This window comes from Petaurus breviceps, unplaced genomic scaffold, assembly GCF_028583685.1.
Source record: "Petaurus breviceps papuanus isolate PSGF00001 unplaced genomic scaffold, PetGlider_PUasm1.0 90847, whole genome shotgun sequence".
NCBI lineage: Eukaryota > Metazoa > Chordata > Mammalia > Diprotodontia > Petauridae > Petaurus > Petaurus breviceps.
In genome coordinates this window covers 16,313,328-16,340,884 of record NW_027187360.1, presented here as the reverse complement: position 1 = coordinate 16,340,884, position 27,557 = coordinate 16,313,328, and the positions used below count along the sequence as shown (strand labels likewise).

Genomic DNA, 27,557 nt, shown 5'->3' with positions numbered 1-27,557 from the left:
AAATTCCTCTATCTCATTGAATGCCCATTTTTTCCTCTCATGGATTATACACTTCTGCTGGGTAGGTGATTCTTGGTTGTAATCCTAGCTTCTTTGTCCTCCAGAATATCATATTCCAAGCCTTTAATGTAGAAGCTGCTAAATCTTGTGTTATCCTGATTATGGCTCCACAATGCTTGAATTGTTTCTTTCTGACTGCTTACAATATTTTCTCCTTGACTTGGGAACTCTGGAATTTGGCTATACTATTCCTGGTAGTTTTCATTTTAGGATCTGTTTCAGGAGGTGATCAATGAATTCTTTCCATTTCTATTTTACCTTCTGGTTCTAGAACATCAGGGAAATTTTCCTTGATCATTTCTTGAAAAATGATGTATAGCCTCATTTTTTTGATCATGGCTTTCAGGTAATCCAGCAATTTTAAAATTATCTCTCCTGGATCTGTTTTCCACATCAGTTCTTTTTCCAGTAAGATACTTCACATTGTCAACTATTTTTTCATTCTTTTGGTTTTGTTTGATTGTTTCTTGATGTCTCATAAACTCATGAGCTTCCATTTGTTCCATTCTAATTTTTAAGAAATTATTTTCTTCATTTTTTCTTCATTTTCTTCATTTCATGGTTTTGTAATCCTAGCTTCTTTGTCCTCCAGAATATCATATTCCAAGCCTTTAATGTAGAAGCTGCTAAATCTTGTGTTATCCTGATTATGGCTCCACAATGCTTGAATTGTTTCTTTCTGACTGCTTACAATATTTTCTCCTTGACTTGGGAACTCTGGAATTTGGCTATACTATTCCTGGTAGTTTTCATTTTAGGATCTGTTTCAAGAGGTGATCAATGAATTCTTTCCATTTCTATTTTACCTTCTGGTTCTAGAACATCAGGGCAATTTTCCTTGATCATTTCTTGAAAAATGATGTATAGCCTCATTTTTTTGATCATGGCTTTCAGGTAATCCAGCAATTTTAAAATTATCTCTCCTGGATCTGTTTTCCACATCAGTTCTTTTTCCAATAAGATACTTCACATTGTCAACTATTTTTTCATTCTTTTGGTTTTGTTTGATTGTTTCTTGATGTCTCATAAACTCATGAGCTTCCATTTGTTCCATTCTAATTTTTAAGAAATTATTTTCTTCAGAAAGCTTTTGGACCTCCTTTTTCATTTGGCTAATTTTGCTTTTTAAGACATTGCTGTCCTCATTGAATTTTTGGCCTTCTTTTGCCATTTGGCCTAGTCCGTTTTTTAAGGTGTTATTTTCTTCAGTATTTTTTGTCTCCTTAACCAAGCTGTTGAGTTGTTTTTCATCATTATTTGCATCACTCTCATTTCTCTTCCCAATTTTTCGTCTACTTATCTTACTTGATTTTCAAAATCCTTTTTGAGCTCTTCCATGACCTGAGACTGATTCATATTTTTCCTGGAGGCTTTGACTCTGTTGTCGTCTTCTGAGTGTGTGTTTTGATCTTCCCTGTCACCAAAGTAAGTTTCTGTAGTCAGAGTTTCTTTCCATTGTTTGCTCATTTCCCCAACCATTTGCTTGACTTTTTAACGCTTTGTTAAGGTAGGGATCTGCTTCCAGGGTAGAAGGCACACTGTCCCAAGCTCCAGGGGTTTTATGTAGCTGTTTTCAGAGATACTTCTAGGGACCTGTAAGTTTTCAGTTCTTCCTAGGTAGTATGATCTAAGGAGAGGTGTTTATTCCTCTTCTGGCCTGTGCTCTGCTATGTGAGTGATCACAAGCCCTCTTTTCTGCCCTGGAACTGTGAGAAGGGTCCCCATTGCACTGTGGCCACAAGTTCTGCTGTGTTAGAGCTCTTCCTCGCCCTGGGACTGCCACCCAGCATTGTGATCCAGGTCCAAATTTGGGCAAAGCAAGAGTCCTGCTTCAGTGCTAGCAAAATGACCCCTGTAATCTCCTTCTGATCAGTTTGATCCCCTTACCATCTGCCAGGTGAAGTCAGTATCTCCCAAGGCATGTTCCTAGTTGGCTGGAGCTAGGGCTTTGCCGGTGCAGCCTATGCTGGACTGTGTTCCACTCTCACCCAAATATGACAGACCTTTCCTGCTGACCTTCTAAGTTGTCTCTGGTGCCCATGGGATAAAAGGTTTGGAAACTGCCACTGCTGCCACTGATTCAGTTTCACCAAGGTCTACTCTCAATTTGCTGGGGCTCCTTCTGTGCTGGTGCAGCCTATACTGGACTGCCCTCCTTCACCCTTGTGTATGAGACTTCTCCTGCTGACTTCCTAAGTTGTCTTGGACTGAAAAATTATTTCATTCTATGTTTGTGGTTTCTGCTACTCTAGAATTTGTTTGGAGTCATTATTTAAGGGTATTTGTAGGGATTAGGGGGAAAGCTCAGGCAAGTCCCTGCCTTTACTCCACTGTCTTAGCTACACCTCTGTAATAGTAATGGAATTTAAAGATCCCCTTGTATTGGCTTGGTTTTAGGATTGATTGTGTTAAAACCCAGAGCTTGTGAATCCCACTTGTGGGATGGAATTGTTGATGTGGAAAGAGAGTGCTGAACTGGGAGGAGCTGGTGATGTAAATTTAGAGAGACACAAGAAAAGAGAGAGGCAGAACTTTTTGGAAGCAGAGAGAGACAAAGAGGATTGCTGAGGGCCAGTTCGAATTGCCCAGGACTTTTGAAAGCTGCCGCCCAGAGCTGCCAAGGACTGAGGAGACATGGCTGTTATGCTGGTATTGTCTGTCTGTTTTGATGTTGTTTTGCCAAATTTGTTCACTGGTGAAAGTCCTGTTGTTACAGAGGTCCTAGAACTTTGCTGTTGGTTCAGAGCTCCTGAGACTGTTCTGCAGACAGAGAGTGAATTGTGCCCACTGGTGAAAGCCAATACTGTTATTGCAGAGGTCCTGGAACCTTGCTTTTGGTTCAGAAGCCCTGAAGAAGGATTTTCTTGTTGTATGTTTACAGAAATCCTGGAACAGGGTTTTGCTAATGTTTTCAGGGGTCCTAGGATTGTTCTGCAGACAGAGAATGAATTAATGAAGACACTAGCTATGTATCTTGTGGCTTTGCTAAGCTTTGTCTCCCCAGGAACAAAGATTGCTAAGAACTTGCCTTGGGTCAAGAGGAAGAAAAGACCTTTCTTTGGGTATTAAATGCTGTGCTTAAGCTTGTTATAACTCTGGGGTAGATTCAGTTGTGATCCAAAGGTGGGGAACTTTTGACTTTTTTGTGCTCTGTGATTGAACAAATGAATGTACTTTACTAATAATGATTGGAAACTAATCTCCATTTGAGAAGAGGGGCTTTGTGGTTGACTAAATGAATGTACAGCCTAGGGGTGGAGTAGTACTTGGAAGAGGGTCTTTGGGATTGACTAAATGAATTATAATGTCCAGGGGTGGGGTAGTACTTGATTGAATTACACTTGGTGAATGCTGTACTTTCAATGATGCTATATTTTGATTTTCTCTGTTCTTAATTTTTCCCTGTATAAAATGGAGAGCACCTATGCTGGTATTTTGAACCTTGGGAAGTTGCCTTTGCTTGGCATTACAACCTCCTATAACATGCTTTTATATCACCAAAAGGTGTTGTATGACTTCTCTGAACTCTTAAGCACATTATCTCTTCCAATTGCATATCTCTGGTTATTCCTAATTTCTTTTGCTTACTCTGTCTTCCTCTGTAATTATTTGATCTTTACTATTTGGTCTTGGCTAGCACTATTATTATTGTATTTCAACATATAATCATTGCACCCTGTTTGTTTAGCCCCAAAACTGGCTTGTAACCTTTCATCGCATAATTGTTGCAACATATGATTCTATTCATTATTCCACTTAAAAGGTAAACAGCAGCAATGTATTCACCAATGGAATATGGATACACATTAATCTCTCACACATTGCAAGCCACAAGCCTCAAATTCTCAGCACATGCATATAGGATTTTTCTGAAAGCTAACTTGCATGGTTTGTTTAAAGTGCTGCAGTACTAATGGTACTATCACTCAACCCAGTTAAAAGCCATAGGCACAAGGGGAGCAGGCAGGCAGGCAAAGCTGCCTTGGGTAAGTCACACAAAATGGTAAGGTTTGCATCTTCCTGTGCTAGCTAAACTGTACAGTTCTCCTGCCAGCAATACAGTTTAGTAATTAATGGTTTTTAAGAAATACTGGCACATTTTTTTAAAAGCTTTACATAATGGTTGCACACACCCTCCCCCCCATTGCAAAAAAATTTGGTGGAAAGTCTGTGACAATTATGCTGTGAAGTATGGTATTGATGCATTTTATTTTCTCTACTTTCATGTGCTATTGAATTTGTTTATAAAATTGTTTAGTTATGATTTAAAACGATTTTACAGGTAATAAAGGATATAGTTATTTGAAATAGAATTATCAGTTATTTAGTGACTGTGGTAAGAGAAGGCTAGGAAATGGGCCAGGATCAAAGAATTTTGACTTTATATTTGCATGTGCAAATATATAGTTTGTTTATAGTTGTTAACATAGCTGTATAAATATAATATGTCTTGCTAAAATGCTAATTTTTCTAACAATAATGTAGAACATAGAATTTTAGCTCATTATGATTGACTAATATTAATTAATTTTATCCCAGACTTGTAATACAGATCCCAACACAAAGGTAGACGAAACAATCACAGAAGCAGCAAGACCCCAACGTCCTCGGAGAGCAGGATTAGTAAAAAAAAATTATAAAGATTTCTCAAATTCAGAACCAGAAAGTGAACAAGAATCTTCGCCAAGTACCCTCAATGAACAGAAATTATTAGTTCAGGTAAATAGTTTCAATTAAAATCATTATATATTTTTACAAATGTTTAAAAATAACTAAGTCTCCTAATTATATTTGTTAAAGCTATTCCCTTTAGAGAGGAACACATGTATAATAACTAAAAATTTACCAAAAAGTACCTCTATAACATTAATTTATAAATTACATGTCATTAATTATATTTTTAAAAGGAGTGCTTTATTCTCTAGTTAAGTACAACTAATGATTTGTTTATAGATTCTATGGCTTAAAATACTTTATCCTCCAGATTAGTAATTCCAAACTGGGACATTCAGGAAACATGATTTATAAGAATGTTATTGATTGTGTTTTCAAAGCAAACATTTAATTCATTCTTTTAGCAAATACATATTAAGCTTCTGTATTCCAGCGGGAGGAAGGAGAAAAAGTATAAGTAATGTAATGATTCTTGTCATTAAAATGTCTACAATTAATTGGGGAGACTAATACAAAGAAAACACTAGTGAATATTGCTAGACAATATATTACATTTTATACATACACATACATGTGTATATATGAATTATATATTTTAATTGATATATGTATGTATATGTTCATGCATGCATGTGTTTATATACATATATATGCATATGTATATGTGTAGATAGATAGATAGGTAGACAGATATATAGGATCTGTGATGGTTAAATATGAGTATGGATACTACTTCCCTCCACTGTTGTAGATTGCCACCCCTTTATAATCTAGGGAGACAGTCTTCAAGAGTTGTAAACAAAAAATTCTTCACTATGTAACCAGCTTGGAGTTATTTGAAATATATTATAAATACTATAAAAAATTCGAAGGAGATTTAAACCAGAGCTAATATGATCAAGGAAGTCTTTCTATAATACTTTGAGGGTGGAGGGGATATCACAATGACAATATTACAGAGAAAGAAAAGGTAGGCAATCTTTCTAGATTTAAGCAAGTCACTGAAATAGAAGTGAGCATAGTATAGAAAAAGAGGCCATAAAAAGGGACTTCTTTCTAAAACTACTTGAAAATATATATGAACTTTTATTTCTTTCTCCAAGATACTTTTAATAAAAGTATCAAACCTTAATAGAAGTATATAACCTCTTCACCAGATGTTAAGTGTCATAAGACATTTCCCTTCAGTAAGATAATATTTGGATGTCTGATTGTGCTGTGGAGGTGAGCTTGGGTTCTTAAAAGTTCTTCTAGTGGAGTGTAAGCTCTGGGAGATCCCTCCTATTAAACTGTAAAGACTTTGAGTGTGGGCCTCGTGATGGGCATGTGTGTATACCTGTTATCTAAGAACATCAAATTCAGAGAAGCTCATCACAGATTTGAACATAGGATGATAAAATTTTCAGCCACAGCAAATCCCAAAGACCATCAAAACTGTATAGAGGGTTTGTGGTTTTCTTTATATCCATACCTTTGAAATTATATATTCTTGAAGTAAGAAGTATCTTTTATTTATCCTATAACCAATGATGAATTGCTTTGTTTTTTAATCTTCAAAACAAAACCTTTGACAGTAAGCAATTACTAGTTTTCTAGTTGAGCTTGATACTATGCCAAATAATCTATAAAGAGAACTATGTAGTTCACGTTCTCCAGATTTTAGTACTCTGAGGCAATAATTTATGCCTCTGCTGTTTTTTCTTTATATTTTCAGTCAAAGTAAAATGAAAAGTTCTAGAGATTTTTATTCATTTTTTGAAAAATGTCCTCAAATTAATATATTTTCTGTTATTGGGTCAATTGCAACAGAATAATGTTTGTAAAAAATTAATCAAAGTCAGACATTCTCAATATTCTCCTACATTCAAATTCAGTATTGTCTATTCCTAGGTTTCACTAATAGGCTGTACACATTTGAGTAAAGTTCATTCCTACTTGTCTATTTAGAATTCAAATATCAAGATTTTTATATTTATTTTTTATTTAATCTGTTCCTCTCACTAATCTCTCTAACCTGAGCAAAGAAAAAGAAAAACCTAAAAGAATAAAGTCCTCAATATGTAGCACTATGGTCCAGCAAAACAAATTTCTACATTGGTTTCAGGCATTTTCCTTCCTGTTTTTAATATATAAAAGTGATAACTTGACCAACCATCATTTAGTAAGCACTTAGAAATGTTTTTCTTCTTGTTGAATGCATTTTTATTGACGAGCTTTTTTACAGCACCAAAATTTCCCCAAGAAGCCTTACCCCTTTTTCCTCTCAGAGAGCCATCTCATATAACAAATAATAATTTAAAAGATTTTTTTAAAGGAGGAAAAATCACCAAAACTGTTCAATACATTGTCTGTTCTTATGTGTAGCATTCAACACTAGTGGACCTCCCATCTCTGCAAAGGAGTTTATTTCTTCTCACATCTATCCTTTGATATCATGCTAGTTCCGTGTTTCCCCGATAATAAGACCTATCCCGAAAATAAGCCCTCCCCTTACTGTGTAAGATTCCTCTAAAATAAGCCCTCCCCTGAAAATAAGCCCTATTGAGATTGCTACTGTAGTGAAGGTGATCCCCTGCGCTACACGCTACATTACGGTACCCTCTGTATGCACCGTCCCCACCACCCCCACCCCGGGTGAAACGCACGCCGCTCTCCGAGCTGCATCCAATCAGAGCTGCAGCAGTGAGCGCGTCATCCTGTTCTTCCCCAGTGATTTGCTTATTGAATAAAGGTACATTTTTTTGTTCACATTTACCTGTTTATTAAAATTGCTGTCAATGTTCATTAAAATAAGCCCTCCCCTGAAAATAAGCCCTCTGGTGTTTTTCTGTCCAAAAAATTAACAAGACAGTGTCTTATTATCGGGGAAACACGGTATTTATAATTTTGTGACATTCACTTTTGATTTTTTTTAATGATTCTTTCATTGTCGTAGGCATTGTGTATATTGTATTCTTTATTTGGCTTATTTCACTCTGCAACAGTTAATGGAAATCTTTTACTTGACACTGAGTACCACTGACTAGACCCTGTTCCTTTCTGTCACTTTATGCTGACCTAGGCTGGAAAAATAATTCAATAGTTTTTTGTTTTGTTTTGTTTTGTTTTTTTGCCTTTTGGAGGGCAATTGGGGTTAAGCAACTTGCCCAAGGTTACACGGCTAGTATTTTTGTGTGGGTGTTAAGTGTCTCAGGCTGGAACCGAACTCGGGTCCTCCGAACTCCAGGGTCAGCGCTTTACTCACTGTGCCACCTAGCCGCCCCTCAATAGTTTTTTTAAAACGTTATCTGACAATGGTACATGTTCTATATTTTTTGTGGAAGAATTGTGAGGCTGTCTTCACTATTCTTCCTGTTACTTTACTGTCTTCAATCCTTTGCCTTTTCACTGTTTTGTAAGTCAAAAGTACTTAAATGTTTCTTTTTCCTTTTCCTTAATATTTTGTAAATAAGATCATGTTCAAAATTGTAGTTCCTCTTGGCTGCCATGTCTCTTTACTTGGCAAGGGGGTTGGGGAAAAAGGGGAAAGAAGAAACATTCATTAGGTTCGAAACTGTTTGCCTGTGCTAAGCTTTACAGATATCTCATTTGGTCCTTTCAATGTTTCTGTGAGATAGATACTATTATAATCTCCATTTTAAAATTGAAGGAACTGATTCAGACAGAGGTTAAGTGACTCACACAGCTAGTAAGTGTCTTGAGGTCTGATATAAACTCAGATCTTTCTGACTTCAGGCCCAGTGCTCCAGTCACTATGGCACCTAGCTACCCCTAAGGAGGTAAAATGTTTGCTCTTTTTTGGTCTCCTATTGAAACTATTTACATCAGTTAAACTTATATAAGGTTGGTGGCAATCAAAATTAATAGATTTCCCTTTATCCATTTTTCAGATTCAACAGTTTATTTAAATAGTTTCAGTTGGAGCTATTATAATTGATGAAGTATCTTTTCACCTTTTTCTGATTTGTTTTCAACTGACCTTTATTCTGACTAATATAAACTTATAGCTAATTCAGAAATGATCTCTATGTCAGTAAGACTAGTTGTTTATTAATTGTCAAAATACAATCCTTTTCATTTTTGGTAATGTTATTTTCATTGTTCACTATCTCCAATACCTATTGACTCTCTCTTGAAAAAAACCATCCTGAATAACTTAAAATAATAGCTTCTAGGTAATCCTTGAACTTTTACCTTCTCCAATTTCTTGGCATTGAATCATATTTTACAACATATCTTTCACTGTTTTTCTCTGTAAAAGTTGTTGCATTGAACTTAACTAGATTTGGATGATTTTTGTCAGAATCTATATATAATTTTTTCTGTTTCTTCATCCTTTGTAAGAAATGTTGGTGCATATTTAATTGATGATCTCTGTTAATGCTTATCACGAGTACTATAAGATGAGATGAGAAAATGCCCTATGAAATCATGTTTCTAATTGCTTTTTAGTTTTCAACAAAACCAACTCAACTCACTTCTTTATGTGTTTCTCACTTGAAAATCTGAGTCATCCTCCCATTTTGCTGAATGAAATTTGTTTATTTTATGTGCTTCCAAACTAGAAGCAAACTTAAATATAACCTAGTCTAATTCCTTAATTTCAAAGATAAAGGCACTGAAGGCCAGAAGTTAAATAACTTGCTTAAAGTCTGGCAAGAAGAAATCATCAGAGCTAGTATTAGATCCCATGATCTGTGACCCCAAATTCATTTTCTTTCCATTATTCCATGCTATGGCTTTTCATTAATCCTAAAATTGATGTTTTTCAGAACTTTCTGTGGTATTGGCTATTCAGTAATCATTGGGTATAAGCCTTGCATCTAGAATATTAATAATTAATATTGGCTTCCCTGCTGCCATTATTGTGGATGCAGAAGGAGAATACACAAGCTTGAGGACCATGTTGTATTTTCTTCTTTCATTCAATTGTATGAGAATAGAAGCATTAAGCCAACACATGAAAGAACAGTAAAATCTTTACATCATTTACTAATTAAATGTCATTTGGTGTTTTATGTCCAAATTCTGGTAGTTTTGGAATAGGAGAGATAGAACTATTTTGTAAACAACATAAAAAGCTTAGTGGAAAGGAAAGGATTTTCTGGTTATTAGTAATCCTATAGAGAATTGAAAGCAATGGGTAATACTGCATAGAAAGCTGTTCTTGAAGATAGGAAAACCTAAATTCAAGTCCTGCCTCTGACACATATTGGAAGTACGGATAATTTAATATATTGGTGCTGTAGACAATACTCTAATACTAGTTTCAGAGAAAGTGCTAGTTTTTATTGGTAGAGGGTGTTTCTAAATCTAGTTATCTTTAACATTGAAATCACAGGTCCAGGAACTATTCCCTACTCCTAGAGACAAGAGCATCATTAAATTTTCTTGATCTCATATCTCTTCTTGAGATCAGCTCTTAAGTGATAATTCAGTTTAAATTATTTTGAAAAGAATGACTTCCTAATAGTCAGTGATTTTGAAAATTGTTTATTTTTTAATTTTTTCCTTTTTGCATTATTGAAGGGAAATTAACATAAGTGAAATCAGAAATCCATTGGAATATGATTATATTTTAATCATTATGTTTCATATTTGAAACTATGAACAACAAACAAATCAGTTGGTCCCTTAGTTTATTGGCAGATAATACTTTTTATAATACTTATTTCAACATCTGTAACATTGATGAGTAGGTTTATTGATTTTGTTATTGATATGATTAAATAGTGCAAGGCCTAGAAAAATAAAAATGGATCCATAGTTGCCATTAGTTAAACAAAATTTTGGGACCATTATTTTAAATAAATAAGCTTCTATATTAACCTTTATAAAGGGGTTCCTATGTTCAAATGGTATTGATATTTGAAGGTAAATTGAAAAAATGAGGTGGCACATTTGATGTGTTCAAATACAGAAAACCATTAAGATATGGAAATCAAATCTAGGACTTATATTTCATTACAATCCTCTACAGTATGGTATAGCTCATACTTTGGCATTAAATAATTGATTTTTAATAAAATTAAGTATATTCTGTTCATTGTGTGTTCAAACAAATGATTATTCATACCAATAAAGCATTTCAAAATATAATTTAGTGTTGTTGTTTTTTTAGGTTGCAGATATGCATAACAAAAGTAAAACTATGAAGCAATTGAAAAAAGGCCAAAATGCTATTTCTACTGAAGCAGAAGAAATATCAAAAGGAGGGGGGAATTCATCTAAAGTAAAAGATTGTATAAGAGAAAAAAAACTTGACTCATCTCCAATTCCCTTATCTGGAAGCCCAGCATCTATAGAAGTAATGAGATGTCAGTGTCATTTTTCTTGTCTTTTTGTAGAAATTTTGGCTTAAGTTATCTCCATTTTTCTCCTCTGACCTACAGTTAAGCTTATGAAAAATTCATTGAGAGGTTTCTCTGTTATATATAGAAAAATCATCTTCATATTTTGACTGTCATATTAGGATTAATTTTTATGAAGTATAGTAAAGGTAAAATTTTACTTTGATATTAGTAAAAAGTTTTAATTAAGATATTTAGGTGGACCTCATCAGAATGGGTACTTCCATCACTACTGCACATCATAATTCCACACTTTCTTACTCTAACTCTTTGTCCATTCCTTTCCAGAAATCCTCCTTAGAGGATAGACCCAATATTCTGAAGACTTTCATCTGATTTTTAATATTTCTTAGCCATTGATGGATCCCTCAGATTTTTCTATATGTTCTCCTTCATTGGCATTTCTGACATAACGTCTTTTTTCCTGTTACATGTTTTTCATCACATCTTTTAACTATGCTTCTCAAATGCAAATCCTTACTATTAAAATGCTGTATAGCCTACTTAAAGCTACCTCAAGTCTTAAGCTACCGCATCAAAATGACAACCAATGCTATGTTAGCAATTATAATAGCTAACATTTATATAGTGCTTAAAGATTAGCAAAGTTCTTTACTTGTATTTTCTAATTTGATCATCACAACAACCCTGTAAGATAGATGCTATGAATTCCATTTTACTGAGAAGAATCTGAGAGAGGTTAAGTGATTTTCCATGTCACATATCTACCACATGTCTGGGGTGGGATTCAAATTCAGATTTTAAGTTCAGTGCTCAGTCCACTATGCTACTTTGCTAATAGAGAAAAGATCAAATTATACAATTATCATTTATTCATAAATGAAAATGTGAAAGTATTTTCTGATGGGTTTTTAGCTCAAAGTAGTTTTTCTTTATAGAATAAAATAAATTGTAAGAAATTCTTATTTTGACTTTTTTCAGTTAAATCATCATAGTAAAGTAGAATTCACACAAAAACTTGAAATAATTTGCTTTCTTTATTGTGTGAAAAAGCAGTTAAACAGGGCGGCCAGGTGGCACAGTGAGTAAGAGCGCCAAACCTGGCGTTGAGAGACCCAGGATCAGTTCTGGCCTCAGATACTTGGCACCCACAGAAAATAACTGGCCATGTAACCCTGAGCAAGTTACTTAACCCCAATTGCTTAAAAAAAAAGAAAAAGTAGTTAAACATACTTGCTTTTATGCAAATTTCTTTTAATTGTAGACATGCCTTGGAGTTTTGGCGTTCACCTTTACTTTCTAATAAGGATACCTTATTATGAGAACAACTCCAAGAATAGCATATCTGCAATATATCCACTATGTTGATGTTTTGCATTAGCTACACATGTACAATTTATACTGAACTGCTTATCTTCCCAGTAAGGGTGGGTGACAAGGGAGGAAGGAAATGAATCTGGAATTCAAAGTTTTAAAATCAAATATTTAAATTTATATATACATATATACATTATTATTTTTTAAATTTCCATCATTTATTGACAATGTGATGAACAATTATACTAAAATGGCTATTACCTGGTACAAACCCATTGCTAAAAATGCACTTTAAAAAGAAAGCATGGGATCCAATAGCTCCAACACACGGTGTTACAAATAAAAGAAAAAACTATATTTGTTTTGGTAACTCTGGATACATACAAAGTATGCCAGATCTACCCTGTAGAACTGCTTTTTATTCAAAAACTGTGAGGAGACATTAAAAGTGTTCCAGGCAACTACACAGAATACTACAACTCATCTACAGTGTTCTATTTGTAGTGTTGTCTGGATACATATATACTATTATTAATACTATCTTACATGTAATTGGGAAAGAAGATTTACATGCACTGGGTCATAGAGATCCACCATGCCCTACTGGAAAAGTCTAAGGGGGTATGAGAGAAGATATGGGAGAGAGCAGATTGGAGGAGGGGATATCCTGTGGAACTGCTCTTCTGGGGTGGTGGGTAGGGGAAAAATGGGGAGAAAATTTGTAACTCAAAATCTGGCAGAAATTAATGATGTAAATCAGAAGTTAATAAAGCATTTGAAAAATGAAAAAAAGAATAGCATATCTGAGATTATTTCTAAACAGTTATAAAGATTATTTTTAAATGGATTAAATTTTATTAATTTTGTTATAAAAACTAGAGATTTAAAGTTAATACCATTAACTTAATTATACAGTCACTGGTATAGCTAGGTCTTTAAAATCCTACATCAGTCACCATCATCATAAATACTTATAGACATAAGCTTGTTGAGATTATATCACATACATCAATATGTATGTATGTAAGAATTTATATACTACTGATTGGAAGTGAGAGCTGAGTAGCTGATAATAAGTTTGGCAGTTTATACTAGCTTATTTCTAGAACTTAGCTATTTGCTTAACTTTTCTAATACTTAGTTTCCTCATTTTATTATCCAGCTGACATGTCAGTAGAATGACTAATACCTTGGCTTGATCTTACGATATAATTTATATGAAAAATCCTTTTTAAATCTTTTTAAAATTTCTCATTAATTTTTAATTTTAAAAATTCTAGTCACTGATAGGTTTTCAAGAACTATAAAACATTTTAAATGTATCAATTTGGTCTTATTTGAAGATTAAATCTAATTACTTAAATGAAAGGACTTCATTTAACAATGTCATTTAAATTAGAAATTTTTTTCTCAAATGATGCTTTTAGCTATTTTTAAAAATTTAAATAGCAATGATTAATTTGATAATTCCAGTCTTTGGTAATTCTATATTATAGGTTCAGAGAAAACAATTGAAAGAGAATTTTCTCAAGATTATATTCCTTCAATAAAGTCAACATCCCCTTTTTCACAACATTCAACACCTGAAAAAAGAGAATCTTTAAATGGTGTCCATGGCATCACAGGAAATAGTTTCTACACTACAAACATGAAAATTCAAAGCAAATGTTTGATAGAATCTCCTGAAAATATTGATGAAAACTTGATGTGTGAAAATAAACATTTCTCAAGTTCTTTGTTTTTGGTAAGAATTTCTTCATTTATTAAAAAAAATAGGAATAATAGTAATGTCTTTCCTGCAATAGTTTATTTTGCTTTCTTTAAGACTTTTTTTTTTGAGTAAGAAGAAAAATGAAATATGCAGAGATTAACGAAAGTAAATGAAAGTACTCAAAGGAGAAAGTGTCCATCATTTCTTCTTTAGAAAATGATCTTTAGGGGCAGCTAGGTGGTGCAGTGAATAGAGCACCAGCCCTGGAGTCAGGAGGACCTGAGTTCAAATGCGGCCTCAGACACTTAACATTTTCTAGCCGGGTGACCTTGGGCAAGTCATATAACATCAATTGCCTGCCTTCCCCCCTGCAAAGAAAAGAAAATTATCTTTAATTTCAAGTTATATGTGCCATATTCTCTTCCTTACAAAACTGTTGGCTTGCAAATTTTTTCCTTCCTTTCTCCTCGCCTTCCTTCCTTTCCTTCCTTCCTTCCTTCCTTCCTTCCTTCCTTCCTTCCTTCCTTCCTTCCTTCCTTCCTTCCTTCCTTCCTTCCTTCTTTTCTTTCTTCCTTCCTCCCTCTCTTTATTCTCCTTCCTCTCTCCTCTTCTTTCTTCCTCTCTCCTTTCATCTCCCCTCTCCTTCCCTTCCTCTCCTTTTTTTATCCTGTCTTCTTTCCTTCTCTTATCTGGAAAAAGAGTTACTGGTAGCAGAGAAATGAGCATATTTAAACAGTATATATTCTAAGGAATGGTAAATTTCCTAAATTGAACTCAGTATCTGTAGGTAGGTGGTTCAAGATATGGAAACATAGCCTGAATGACAAGAAAAAAGCAGAAAGACCCTTATGGATGATAAATTAATTTTTATGGCTACTATAGTACCATATTGTAAATTGCTGCTTCAGTTTTCTAAAGGCTATACAGAAAGGATTACTGTAACTCAAAAGGTTTTAATTTAATTCTCATATCAGTGTGCAGCTTATTTACTTGTAGAATATATTTTAATTAGAATTGTTTAAAGACAGAATTATATAAGCAATTGTTTATGTATAGTCAAGACTTTAGTTTACTAAATTCTTCCCAAAATGCTGCCCTTTCAAAACAAAAACAAAAACTACTGACTGCTAAGCACAGAAAGAGCAGGACAAGACCCGTGCAGAATAACTGACATGTTACTTATTAGCCAGTAATGTGGTACCACTGTATAAAAAGCTAATTCCACAATGTATTAGTACAGGCAGAAAGTAATCTTGCTGTTTTGCACTTTCCAGAACTTAAGTAAAGAACAGTGTCTGGTTTTAGACATTACATTTCTAGAAAAAGGTGGAGAAATTGAAGTATATAAAGAAAAATAAAATTTATTTAAGGTCTGAAAAACAGACCCTCGAAGAAAAAGTTAAAGACATTAGTGAAAATTACCTGATTAAGATAAACTTAGGGGTAACTATGTGGTGCAGTGAATTGAGCACCAGCCCTGGAGTCAGTAGGACCCAAGTTCAAATTTGGCCTCAGACACTTGACACACTAGCTGTGTGACCTTGGCAAGTCACCTACCCCAATTGCCTTGCCTTACCCCCTCAAAAAATAAGATGAAATAATAAGATAAACTTAAAAAATTAACAGTATTATTATCTAAAGGTCAATGAAGTATTTTTACATGTATGCAATTCCTTGTTCTTGATGATCATAAAATACCAAATTAGAATAAATTAGTTCAGTTAAAAAGGAAGTTTAGTTAGATATAGATATCTTTAAGAAAATAACCTATACTTCATTACTTACACTTTATAATTTATTTCCTGAAGGCATGGGACTTGACCAAATTCTCTCCAGATCAGCTCTATTACTCTTTGATTTTTAGCTATTTTGAAGTAATATCAGTTAATATGGAATCCTACTGATTTTTGAAAAATAAAATAAAATGAACATGAGATCCTTAATCATTGGCAGGATTAATCTCAAAGCAGTTTAAGGATTCAGTGGTCTAACTAGCAGTTCTCAGGCTTTTTGTTTTCAAAACCCTTTACACTCTTAAAAATTATTGAGAACCCCAAAGAGATTTTATTCACATGGGTTATATCTAATGGTATTTATCATATTGTAAATTAAAAGTCAGTATTATGAAAATAATTTTAACATCACAGACCCCATGAAAGGGTCTCAGGAAACCCTAGGAATCTCTGAAGTACACCTTCACAACAACAATAGGTAACTGATCTTTTAAATTACATCCCTTTATTTGAAAATTCCGTTGGGGAAATTTATTAAAAACAGAAATTGTGAAAAATGCTCATAAGTACTTATAGTATTTGCAAACATCTGTTATTGTTTTCACTCTGTGAAATATTTTTGCTGTCATGTGGAACTGAGTTATAGGAAAATTATTTGTAAGAAAAATTTAAACTACCAAATAATGATTCCTAGCTTCTAATGCATTTGTTTTGTTTGTTCTTACTGATTCTAGCCTAAAAGTACTCCAGTAATAATGGACAAAATTGATAACAGTGGAAAAGAAGCAGAGATACCTTCACAGAATATACAAGATTATGACAACCCTGTGTATTTAAGTAGTTCTGATTCAGAGAAACAATCCAGTGGATCAGAACTGAAAAAAGTGCATGAAAATTGTGTTCAAAGTACACGAAAGGTAAATTGCTAACAGTTGTTAAACTTCAAAAACTTAGCTGTGTAAATTAGTTAGCTGCCGAAAATTGTAATGAGACAAATATTATAATATTGTATATTTCTCAACTATGTACATAATTTACCTGTACATTTTTTTGTTTGAAATTGAGAATTGTTGGGGTGGCTAGGTGGTGCAGTGAATAGAGCACCGGCCCTGGAGTCAGGAGGCCTGAGTTCAGATCTGGCATCAGACACGTAACATAACACTTACTAGCCATGTGACCTTGGGCAAGTCATTTAACCCCAATTGCCCTGCCTTCCCCCTCCTAAAAAAAAAAGAAATTAAGAATTATAAATAAGTAAATTTTGCTATGAGAAGTTTCTTAATCCTGGAACATATAGATATACATGGATATGTATCCACATATATTATAATTATATATGTGTTCATGGTGATATCTATATATGTATGTCTATATCTATATATCTCTATCTTCCTATATTTTTGTTTCAGGATTTAGAAAGAAAATAGGAAATAACTATTTTAAAATTAATTGAAGACACTTGCATAAATAAATTATTTTGGTTAAGTTCTAAGATTTCATTATCCTGTTACTGAAGTTGAAGTTACAGTGTTGGCTGGTTTTGTGATTTGTGACTTAAACATTTTGAATTTATTCTACTGTTTCCTAATTATATAGTAACCTGACTTACATTTTTTAACATGGTTACAGTCAATTAACTAGTATGCATAGAGTACTTAGTATTTGCCTAGGAACTATGGGAGATACAGAAGTATATGACAATTGTAGAACTGAATAGAGACTTTAGATATAATGTATGTATTTAGGAAGGAGGCAGGATGAAAGCTAACCCTAAAGATTGGATAGGATTGGGATAGTAATAGTTATAGGAATGGCATTACAGTTAAAAAGAATAGAAGCAATGACAGAGAGGTAGAATTGAGCTTGCTATATTCTTTGTAATAGTGAGTAAAGGCGCCTTTTTAGGGGTTAATAAGAGAAACAGCTTTCATATAGTAGAATTTTATTGAGAACAAGGACTGTGCCATTATTTGAGCCTTTTAATCTTTGTATCACAGTTTCTAATACAGTTTATTGAATTGAATTAAATAAATGAAATGGGACCAGGTTATGTTTAGCCTCAAAAGCCAGGAGAAACAGTTTCATCTTGATTGTAGTAGAAAATTAATCTGGTGGGTATGAAGTAGGAGAAAACTAGAGTCAAGGAGAACAGCTATTTAGTAATTTATGAGGTAATAATCACCTGGACTAAAGGTAGTTTTTCAGAGAAACCAGGAGAAATACAGAAAAAAATTATGAAGAAAAGAATAAATAAAGTTGATAGTTACCTATAAGATATAAAAGAGATGGATAAATAAAAACTCACTGCAATTATTTTTGTTTCCTCTTCTGAATTTATCTAATTATCATGTGTTATAGGAACCCCTTTCACCATCACAGTTATCCTTGTCTAGCTTAAAGAGAGAAAAACTGTATGACATACCTACTGATACTCTTCATCGAAAAGGTTTGTAACTTTTAAAAATGTTATCTAGCAATATGTAAAATAATTCATTAGTTTATCTTCTCTCATATCTCCATATTCAGTAATTTACTGCATCTAGTTAGTTCTACATCCATAACATTTCTTACACCTGTCCTCTTCTCTCCACTCACATGACCACCATCTAAGGTTAGATACTTTTCACTTCCTGCATGGACAAATGCAATAGACCTCTCATTGGTTTCCCTCTTTGCAATCTCTGTTGGCCCATCCATTTTCCACACAGCTTCCAAAAATAGTTTTCCCAGAGCATAGGTCTGCCCAAGTTACTTCCCTTCTTAGAAATCTTCAGTGGCTCCATGTTACCTCTAGGATAGATATACAAAGATCTTTTTGGCATTATAGTCTAGATTACTTTTCTAGACTAGTCAAAGTGGTCTATTCCCTATTCCCTGAATTTGACATTGCACCTGCTCCACTTTCAGGCCTTTGCATGAACTGGCCCTGAGGCCTAGAATGCACTTACTCTTCACTTCTACCTCTTCGAATCTTTAGCTCTTTCTTCTAGATACAGCTTAGGTGCCTCTTGTTACTGGAAGTATTTCCTGTTTCTTTTGTTTGATAGTATCCTCTTCCTCAAATTACCTTGCATATGGTATCTCCAAAGATAATGTGAATTCTTGAAAATATTATCTTTTCCCTAAAACCCTCCCCTCTGTTTGCATAAATATATGTAATATATGTTGCATACATAATATTATATATTATATTTATATCATAATTACATATTATGTATTTATATATATTAACTATTGAGGATATCACCATTCTTCCAGTCTCCAAGGCTCTTAAATATCTAAGTATCATCCTTGACTCCTCAGTCTTTCCCCCACCCAAATATCCAATTACTTATCAAGTCCTGCGGACTATACCTCTATAACAGCTTTTACATAACACCGTATTGTCTCCTCTTGACAATGGTTAAGGCCCTTATCACTTCACACCTGGACTATTGCAGTAACCTACTGACTGTTATTCTCTCTGCCTTCTCCCTCCCTGCTCTAGTCCATCTTTCACTTCGCTATCAAATTAATCTTTCTGTAAGTTAGAATGAGCATATCACTAAGCCTCACCCCTCCACCCTTCAACCCCCCATTCAGTAAACTGTAGTTGCTTCCTGTTATTTCCAGAAAATAGATAAAATCCTCTTTGACTTTTAAAGCACTTCTTAACCTTACCTCTTAGTCCATTATATCTTAATCTCTTCCTACCTTTCCAGTTTTCTTGCACCTTACTCTCATCCATGTATTCGGTGATTCAACAACAATGTCTCTTTGCTCATCCTCATACAAGACACTCCATCTCCCAACTTTGTTCATTTCCACAGTCTCTCATGCCTAGAATTCTCTCCCTGCTTATCTCTTTCTCCTGGCTTCCCTACCTTCCTTCAAGTTTCTGTTCAAGTCTCACCTTTTACAAGAAGCATTTCCCAGTGCTCCTTTATTTTAATGCATTCCCTTTGACACTTTTCCAATTTATTCCGTGTATAATTTATTTGTACATAGTTTTATTGCACTGTGAATTCTTTGAGATTAGGGACAGTTTTTTTTGCCTTTATTTGTTTCATCAGCATTTAGCACAGGGATTGGCATATAGGAGCTTAAAAATTGCTTGGTGACTTGAGTGAATCATTCTACACCTTGTTACATGATCTGAGGCTTTGAGTTGCTCATTTACATATGAATGTCTGAACTCAAGCTCTTTGGTCTTGGGATCCTTTTATTCACTCAAAAATTTATTGAAAACCCCAGAAAGATGTTTGTTTTGTGAGTTATATCCATCAATATTTACTTTATTAGCAATAAAAATATCTATTATTAAAATAATTCTTAAACTCATGGATGCCTTGAAAGGGTTTCAGGGACTCCCAGTGTTATCCAGACCACACTTGAGAACTGTTGACATAGACCAATAAGATAACATAGAAGCTTTTTTAAAATGGGAGAGCCTTGAACCTCCAAGATGTTTGGTGATTATTGAAAAATGGTCATCACCTGGTTATGGTCTAACCTCCAGAGATGAAAATGGTGGAAATCAACTGGATGTTCACAACAATAGGGAAAAGTCTCTCACAGAGGAAGTCTAGTCTTGAACCTGGGAGAGTTTTCAGAAGGAAAGACAAAACTTTTGCTGTCCCACCTTCTCCTAAGGCCCTGAGAGGTCAGACCTGGAGAGGATTTTGCCAAACTCAGGCTAAGGGTCTCTTCCCTTTCTGAAAAAGTAATCTAGTCCCCCTGGGTTACTGCTGAGCCTGAAGCAAGAGGTGGTAAAGGCTACCCATCAAGGAGCTAGCCCAACATGTAAGAGGATCTGGCAGAGACCTTGTCAAGAGTATGCTCAGCCAAGCATAGATGTCATTCCACAGCTGTTAATTTTGCAGTCTCTATGATTCTAGGGGGAGAACATAAATTGAGGCCCTGTAGCACATTTTCAGATTTACAAGTTGCATTGACCTCATGGGTTCCCTTCTGTTGTGCCTTATGACCTTTGTCCTTGAAGTTCATATCCACATTCTCCCAAGGACTCTTTGTGAATTTGTGGGACAGCATGCCCTAAGATTTTGGGAGGAATATTTTGTATCAGGTGTTCTTGCTAACCCTAAATGCCTTTGATAAGAATTACCAGCTGTCTAGTGGCTGATTATTTATGGGAAGCATACAGTTGGGAAATAGTGTTAGTAGTAGCTGAGTGTTATCTCCAGAAGTAGCAGCCACCCTTTAAGGACTTAATGCAAGTGCAAATTTGGGTAGCATAAGGGTTACATTTAAATATGTTTTTTTTTTACCACAAAAATATTCTAATTCAAACAAATGCCAAAACAGAAAAAGAAAACATGTAAGAGCAAGAAAATATTGTTTTTAAACGACTTTGAAAATAATTCATAATACATAACTATTTAGCTATCACCTAGACATGCCATACTAATTTCTTAATATGGGCTTTATCTTCTTATGTTTAATTTTCAGACCTAGCATTATTAGTATTTAGAACCCTTTATTTTTACTCTTTCACTTAGCATCACTAATCTTCCTGGTTGGATAAAATTCCTTTTAGGCTTAGAGTAATTCCCTCAAAACTGTGATGAGTAAATTGAGGCCCACCCCCCAAAAAAATGAAGGAATGAATAACACAATATAGAGCTCACTTCCAAACTTCTTCTTTTTCCTTTTCTGTTTACCTACAAATTTCTCAGTGTTGTCTTATTAGGGTATAAAGTATTGGTAAAAATAAATGTGAGAATCTGGCGGAAGTTCTCTTATCAGTTTCACTTAGGTTTTGCTTTTATTTCATTAACAAGACTTGTCTAAATGCCTGTTGCCCAGATTGTGTTCCAAGACGTGATATCCAAAGTTACTTATAATACTGCTTTCTTAGTCAGTACTATGAGTATTGAGATGTACTGGTTGATAGAAAGTCTTCCTATATAGCATACATGGATTTCCAATTTTAAAGAATTATAGAAAAATGTGGTAAAATAATTATGCAATAGAGTTAATGTGATATCTTTGGTCTTTTGATGCTAGGTCTTTATCCAAACATCAGTCACTATTGTACTATTGAGCAAGAGCATGAATTGTTAGAATGTTTCATCTAAAAGAATGTTAAATAACATAGTTACAATATTGTTTGAAGAAAATGGACAATTTTCAGAAATCATATTTTCTCATATTTAGAAATGCAGCTCAATTCATACTATACAAAGAGGTTTAAATTGGAAAAATGTAAATTATGTGTTTTAATGTGATAATTAAGTTACTTTTTTTTTTTACAATGCTTTAGGATCTAATATGCATACAAATATCAAACGGTTATATACCTGTGATAATCCAAGTAATTCTGATGAAGTAGAACTAGAAGAGGAAGAAAGAAGACAAAATTTACTTCCTCCAAAATTGTTTAAAACAGATGGCAACCATGTTACCTACAAAGGTAGGTAGACCTAACACTGATGTTAACATAAGGATACTTGGGACATAGCTTATGACAAGCTTGTACAGCCTGTGGCCTACCAAAGGATTTCGGGTGGCCCACAAAAAATGTAGAGGATGCTTTCCTCCACATTTTTTACGGGCCACTTGAAATTGGCCGATTTCTTTACCTAGTCGTCTAGGAAAATGTGATAAAATAATTTTAAACCAGAAAGTCTTGGTCATCCTTTCACTTTTATTTTTTAGTATCCGGGAGTGTATCTACAGTGTCAGCCAATGAGTTTTCTTTTCCTGGAGAAATGTGGGAGACTGAAAGTTCAGGTGTAGACATAATGTGTCAGAAACTAAGTAAGGAGTTTAAAAGAAAAATTCAGGTAAGTTGTTTGAAAAAAAAAACCTTTTCATTCTTAAAAGCTACAGCTATAGTAAAACAATTAAAGAACTAATACCTTTCCCCCATGGTATAATGCACCAAGTAACAATACTACAGCCTAAGGGAACATGAGGAATTTTATGATTGTTTTATGCTCCTGAGTACATGTTACATATTACTAGGGCACTTAAAACTTTTTATATAGTCATGAATTGAGCTGCATTTCCAAATATGAGAAAATATGATTTCCGAAATGAGTTATCTTACTAATATTTTCATCTGTTGATGAAACATACCATTGTATTATTTTGTAAAATAAGATTTAGTATAGCCTTTTTTTAAAACAAAATCAGTTTGTCTGTACAAGTTTGCATTTAATTATTAGGAGTTGATTTTGAATCCAACTTTTTATTTTACCTGGAAGATAATAATGCATTTATTTTACTGACTTTTAAATTTTTCTCATGTAAATTAATTATGTAAAAATTAATAAAAGCCAAGCATAATGTATGTGTTTCAGAACCGCTACAAAAGAATGGATCATTTTAATAAACAGTCTTTGAAATCAGCTCAGCAGCATCTAACAAGCATCAACTATCACATTCATGAATACAGGTCTGTAGCAAAAACTGTTTTGAGAAATTCTCAGAATGTTTTTTTATTTTTTAATTAATTTTCTTTTGTTATTTTTAATAGAATGAAGCAGCTTGATAAGTTCCAGTTCAATATCATAGAGGAGCTAGAAAACTTTGAAAAAGATTCCCTGTCTTTAAAAAACTTGGAACGAGAATTTTCGGTTGGTGTTTTTTAAGTATAACCTTAAAAACATAATTTTTGTTTCTTTTTTCCAAACATATTTGAAAGCAATCTGTAAGTGCAGTGCTAATTTACGTTTAAGATCATCTGTTAATCTTCATGTTTTATACCCCTGAAACAACAGGAGACATCTTTCATATAACTTTCATGTAAGGTTCTAGCACCCAAGAAAATGAGATACTCATATTTTTTTTTTAATATCTGAATGCTTAGTAGAGTTAACAGTCAAAATTGCTTTAGTTATGGTTTGAAATGAGAGGTCTTTCAATCACTGGTTAGTAATTTCAAATTAAGGTAACACATTTTTCTCCTACGGTTTTTATTTAAAGGACTTTTGGAAAAAAACTTCTCAGAAGTTCACTGCATACCAGGAAAATGAACAAAGAAGGTTAGAAGATTTAGGTTTTTATATGTGAATCAAACTACCAAAAATACTGATTTATTTAACAAATGAAATAACAATGCTTTTTAAAAATGTTTTAATACTTGACCTTTTGGGATAAAATTTTATTACATTTATTTAATATATCTGCAATTTTAATTAACTAAGGAGTTGTTATTAAATACAAAGATAGTTCTAATTCACATTTTACTTTTTAGGGTTCATCTTCTGAAAAATTCACTTGAAAAAAATGTCTTTCACAACATTGACTATGAAGAAAATATTTTTGTGTCTGAGGTATGGTTTTAATATTTTTAGCATATTATTTAAGTACACATATTTAGCATATTATTTTTTCATTGTTTAGTATTTTAGCATATTATTTTAAATGATAATAAGTCTAAATAAGAGCAAATCTAAATAATAAAGATCTATGGGAAAAACTTTATGAAAAATTGAATGGAACAAATTTATTTATATTTACAGATGCATTTGATGAAAGAAGATATGAAAAGGCTTCAAGAAAGGTTTCTTAAGGAAATGGTAAATAGATTATTATTCTAATTTAAACTGTTAAAATAAATGAATGATACTTTTGAAAGAAAACTCTTCAAAATTTTATTTCTTCCCAAAATTGTCCTTAGCCTTTTTAGTGCTATTAATAGTAATTAATAGTTTACATTTATGTCACTTAGTTTACAAAACACTTTATTCACAAGATCCCATCTGCATCTGGTGATGCAGATACAGCTAGTTCCTGATCCTTGCACATTCTGACTACTACAAATAATGAATCCCCCAAAGTGATGGCATGAATATGAATTTGTACTATTCAAAATTATAATTATGTAAAATATGGTAATTGGTTCCAGCCCAATGGAAATAATGCAGTGCTATTGCAAATAATGTGACCACTTCAGGGGATTCACCATTTTCACTAATCAAGACCAAATGTAATTCACCCCCCCATAATACAGATGAATAAACAGAGTTTAAGTGATTTGCACAAGTCATATGATAATATAATACATATGGCCGGCATAATATATTGCCTGGCATAATAGTAAAGACTTAATTTTTTTTTTGCAACTACCACATTAATTTTATTTTAAAAAATTTTATTTTTGTCATTAAGCTTGTGACCTAGTAAATGATTGACTTGGAGCTTGAATTTAGTTTATATGATTCTAAGACCAGTGTTATTTTTACTATACTGCACTGCCTATTCATTATAAATTATAAATGAGAGCTGATTTTAATAATATATGAATATAAAATGTTTAACAGTTGGCTAACATTTGAAGACAAGAAAATTATTCTGTTAGTGTAGAAAATGAGAGAAAGATAGCTTTTCCCCAAAATGTATGAGCTTGTATTTTCTCCTGGGCCTACACTTACAAAGGCAATTTATCAGAATAAGAACTTGTTTATCAGTAATTTGCCACTCTATCGGATAGTACTATTTTGATGCCAACAAGTTTTCCATTGTTCAGATTTTGGAAAATGATAAAGCAGTTGTCTTTCCAAAAACTAAGTAGAATAAAGAAGTATATCTCTGTTGCTGTGCTTAGTGTATGCTATTAGTTCCCTTCTAAATATGATACTGAGGTGTTAATTTTGATTTCACAAATGTTTATGTTCCTACTGTGAAGCACTGTGTTAATTAGTAATTATAATTGAAATTGAGCCCCTTTTAAATATTTGAATTCAGGAAGACCTAAGTACAAATTCTGCCTCAACCACTATCTAGCTTAGGAGTGGGGAACCTACAGCGAAGCCATAGTTTCCCCACCCCTAATCTACTGTCTGGCCTCTCATTGGTAAAATAGGAATAATAATAGCACCTTACCTCCCAGGGTCATTGTGAGGATAAAATAAGATAATGTACCTAAAGTGCTTTGCAAACTTATTTGGGCTTATTTAGAGAATTAAATAAAAACTATTCATCCAAATGCTAGGGGAATGAGGTGTTCCTAGTTAACTGAGTTTTCTGGTTCACTCAGTTAAACAATCCATTTTATTTTAAATCTTGTTTAAAATTTTCCTAAAATCCATTAATATACTTTCTTAAGTCTGTTGGTTTTATAATCTTGTACCTAATTGTTTTCATTCTGAATAATAGTTGTCTTTATGGAATACTGTAAATATAGAAGGTATATAATATTGTATCTTGATCCCATGGAAAACCTTGGAAGTTAGGTAGCCATTTGCTTCTTAATCTTAAAATTATTTACAGAAAGAATTTTAGTTAACCAAGACATCCAGATAAATTTTAAAATCAATTTATTGGAATCTAAAAATATACATCAAATTGTTTGCCTAAGTGCAAGTGATTGATATTTTTGTGCTCTTAACATAATACTTTGAGAAAGTCAAACTGGAAAATACTGTTTTAGTACTTCGATAGTTCGTATAAAGAATGTTATATATTTTATAACTATGATATTTTTTCCACAGCAAGAAGAGGAGCTCCTCAATGTTCGACGAGGATTAATGTCACTCTTTACATCTGATGAAAGAAAATTTTAATGCACAAAAACTAGTATTTAGTAACATTTTTAAACACCTGTCCTTTCTCTTGTAACCATACAAATATAAATGTTCCAGCATGTGTAGATGATGTACTGTTAGGTGATGAACATCATCCATCCCTTTTCATGTGCCTAGAATTGCTTATAGATTCTTCTGCCTAATGAATTAATAAGAGATTTACAACAGCACAATACCTGTTCCAACCTATTTTTCTTTCATTTTATTTACCATGTTCTCAGTATAACTTATAGGAGAAAGAATATTGGGCTGGTAAAATTCATAGGATGGTTGCTTATTATTTTATTAGCTCTTTGCATGACTGTTTGAATTGAAGTTATATCAAAGCCTATTTTTTAATAAATTGTAATTTACTCTATATGAAAACTTAAAATAAGTAGAGCCAGACTTTAAAGGCTTTGAAAATATTAATTAAATCTGTATTTTAATCATTAAAAGTATATAGCAGGAAATACTCTAAGAAAGTTGGTTCATGCTTTGAATGAAGTAAAATACTTTCTGAATGAAAATCAGTAAGTACTATTTATCTAAACTGTAGCAGTAATTATTATCCTAGTAACCTCAAGTTCCTTGTATGAGAAAAGAATGTCTAGAAAAATTCCCATTTCAACAATTTTTCAAAACTACATTTTCTTAGGACACAGCATGATTCTGTCACTAAGTAAAGTAATTTGTAAAAATGAGTATATACTGTTTGCTTTAGTTTTGTAACATAATATATTAAAACTTATTTTGAATTTGTATGTGTCTTTTGAGGCCTTATGGAAGCAAAAAGAATTGGCTCTTACTAGAGAGCCATTACTTCTAGAGATACTTCTGCCTCCCATGTGGGGATTATTGACTATTCCTCAAAGCTTTGCCCTCCAAAATTTCTACAGTGAAAGGTGTGTGCATGCAGAACCAACTTAGGGTCAGAATGAGCCTGGAATGACTAGAGGAACACGCACCACCCACCCCACCTTACTCATATGCTTATCTTGAGTCATGAGACCATAGACTGCTAGTCTGGAAAACTAGTGTTCTGTAAGAGGTCTAATTTCTCAGTGTAGCTGAAGGAGATGTAGAATAGGGGTTCTGATATTGGGCCTAAACATCCCTTTCCACACCTTCTATTCATTGCTCCAAGTTCTTCACTCAGAACTAAACAAATCAAGGCTAGTCCTTATACATGACAGCTCTTCATGAACTTAATATTGACAATATTAGCTTAATAAATACA

The 27,557-nt window shown here is 33.3% G+C and overlaps 1 protein-coding gene across 1 annotated transcript in view; it reads left to right on the top strand.

The window, feature by feature from the left end:
• The window catches only part of SYCP2 (synaptonemal complex protein 2), a 121,984-nt gene extending 94,933 nt beyond the window's left edge, over nucleotides 1-27,051 (top strand). Inside the window, exons 32-44 of the mRNA XM_069072515.1 lie at nucleotides 4,600-4,779; nucleotides 10,856-11,051; nucleotides 13,859-14,106; nucleotides 16,541-16,723; nucleotides 18,165-18,252; nucleotides 22,069-22,218; nucleotides 22,464-22,591; nucleotides 23,111-23,205; nucleotides 23,287-23,386; nucleotides 23,736-23,794; nucleotides 24,007-24,085; nucleotides 24,275-24,331; nucleotides 26,246-27,051. Of these exons, the coding sequence (XP_068928616.1) occupies nucleotides 4,600-4,779; nucleotides 10,856-11,051; nucleotides 13,859-14,106; nucleotides 16,541-16,723; nucleotides 18,165-18,252; nucleotides 22,069-22,218; nucleotides 22,464-22,591; nucleotides 23,111-23,205; nucleotides 23,287-23,386; nucleotides 23,736-23,794; nucleotides 24,007-24,085; nucleotides 24,275-24,331; nucleotides 26,246-26,317 (1,635 nt within the window). The 3' untranslated portion in view covers nucleotides 26,318-27,051. The remainder of the gene's footprint in view (nucleotides 1-4,599; nucleotides 4,780-10,855; nucleotides 11,052-13,858; nucleotides 14,107-16,540; nucleotides 16,724-18,164; nucleotides 18,253-22,068; nucleotides 22,219-22,463; nucleotides 22,592-23,110; nucleotides 23,206-23,286; nucleotides 23,387-23,735; nucleotides 23,795-24,006; nucleotides 24,086-24,274; nucleotides 24,332-26,245) is intronic.
• The last annotated feature ends 506 nt before the right edge of the window (nucleotides 27,052-27,557 follow it).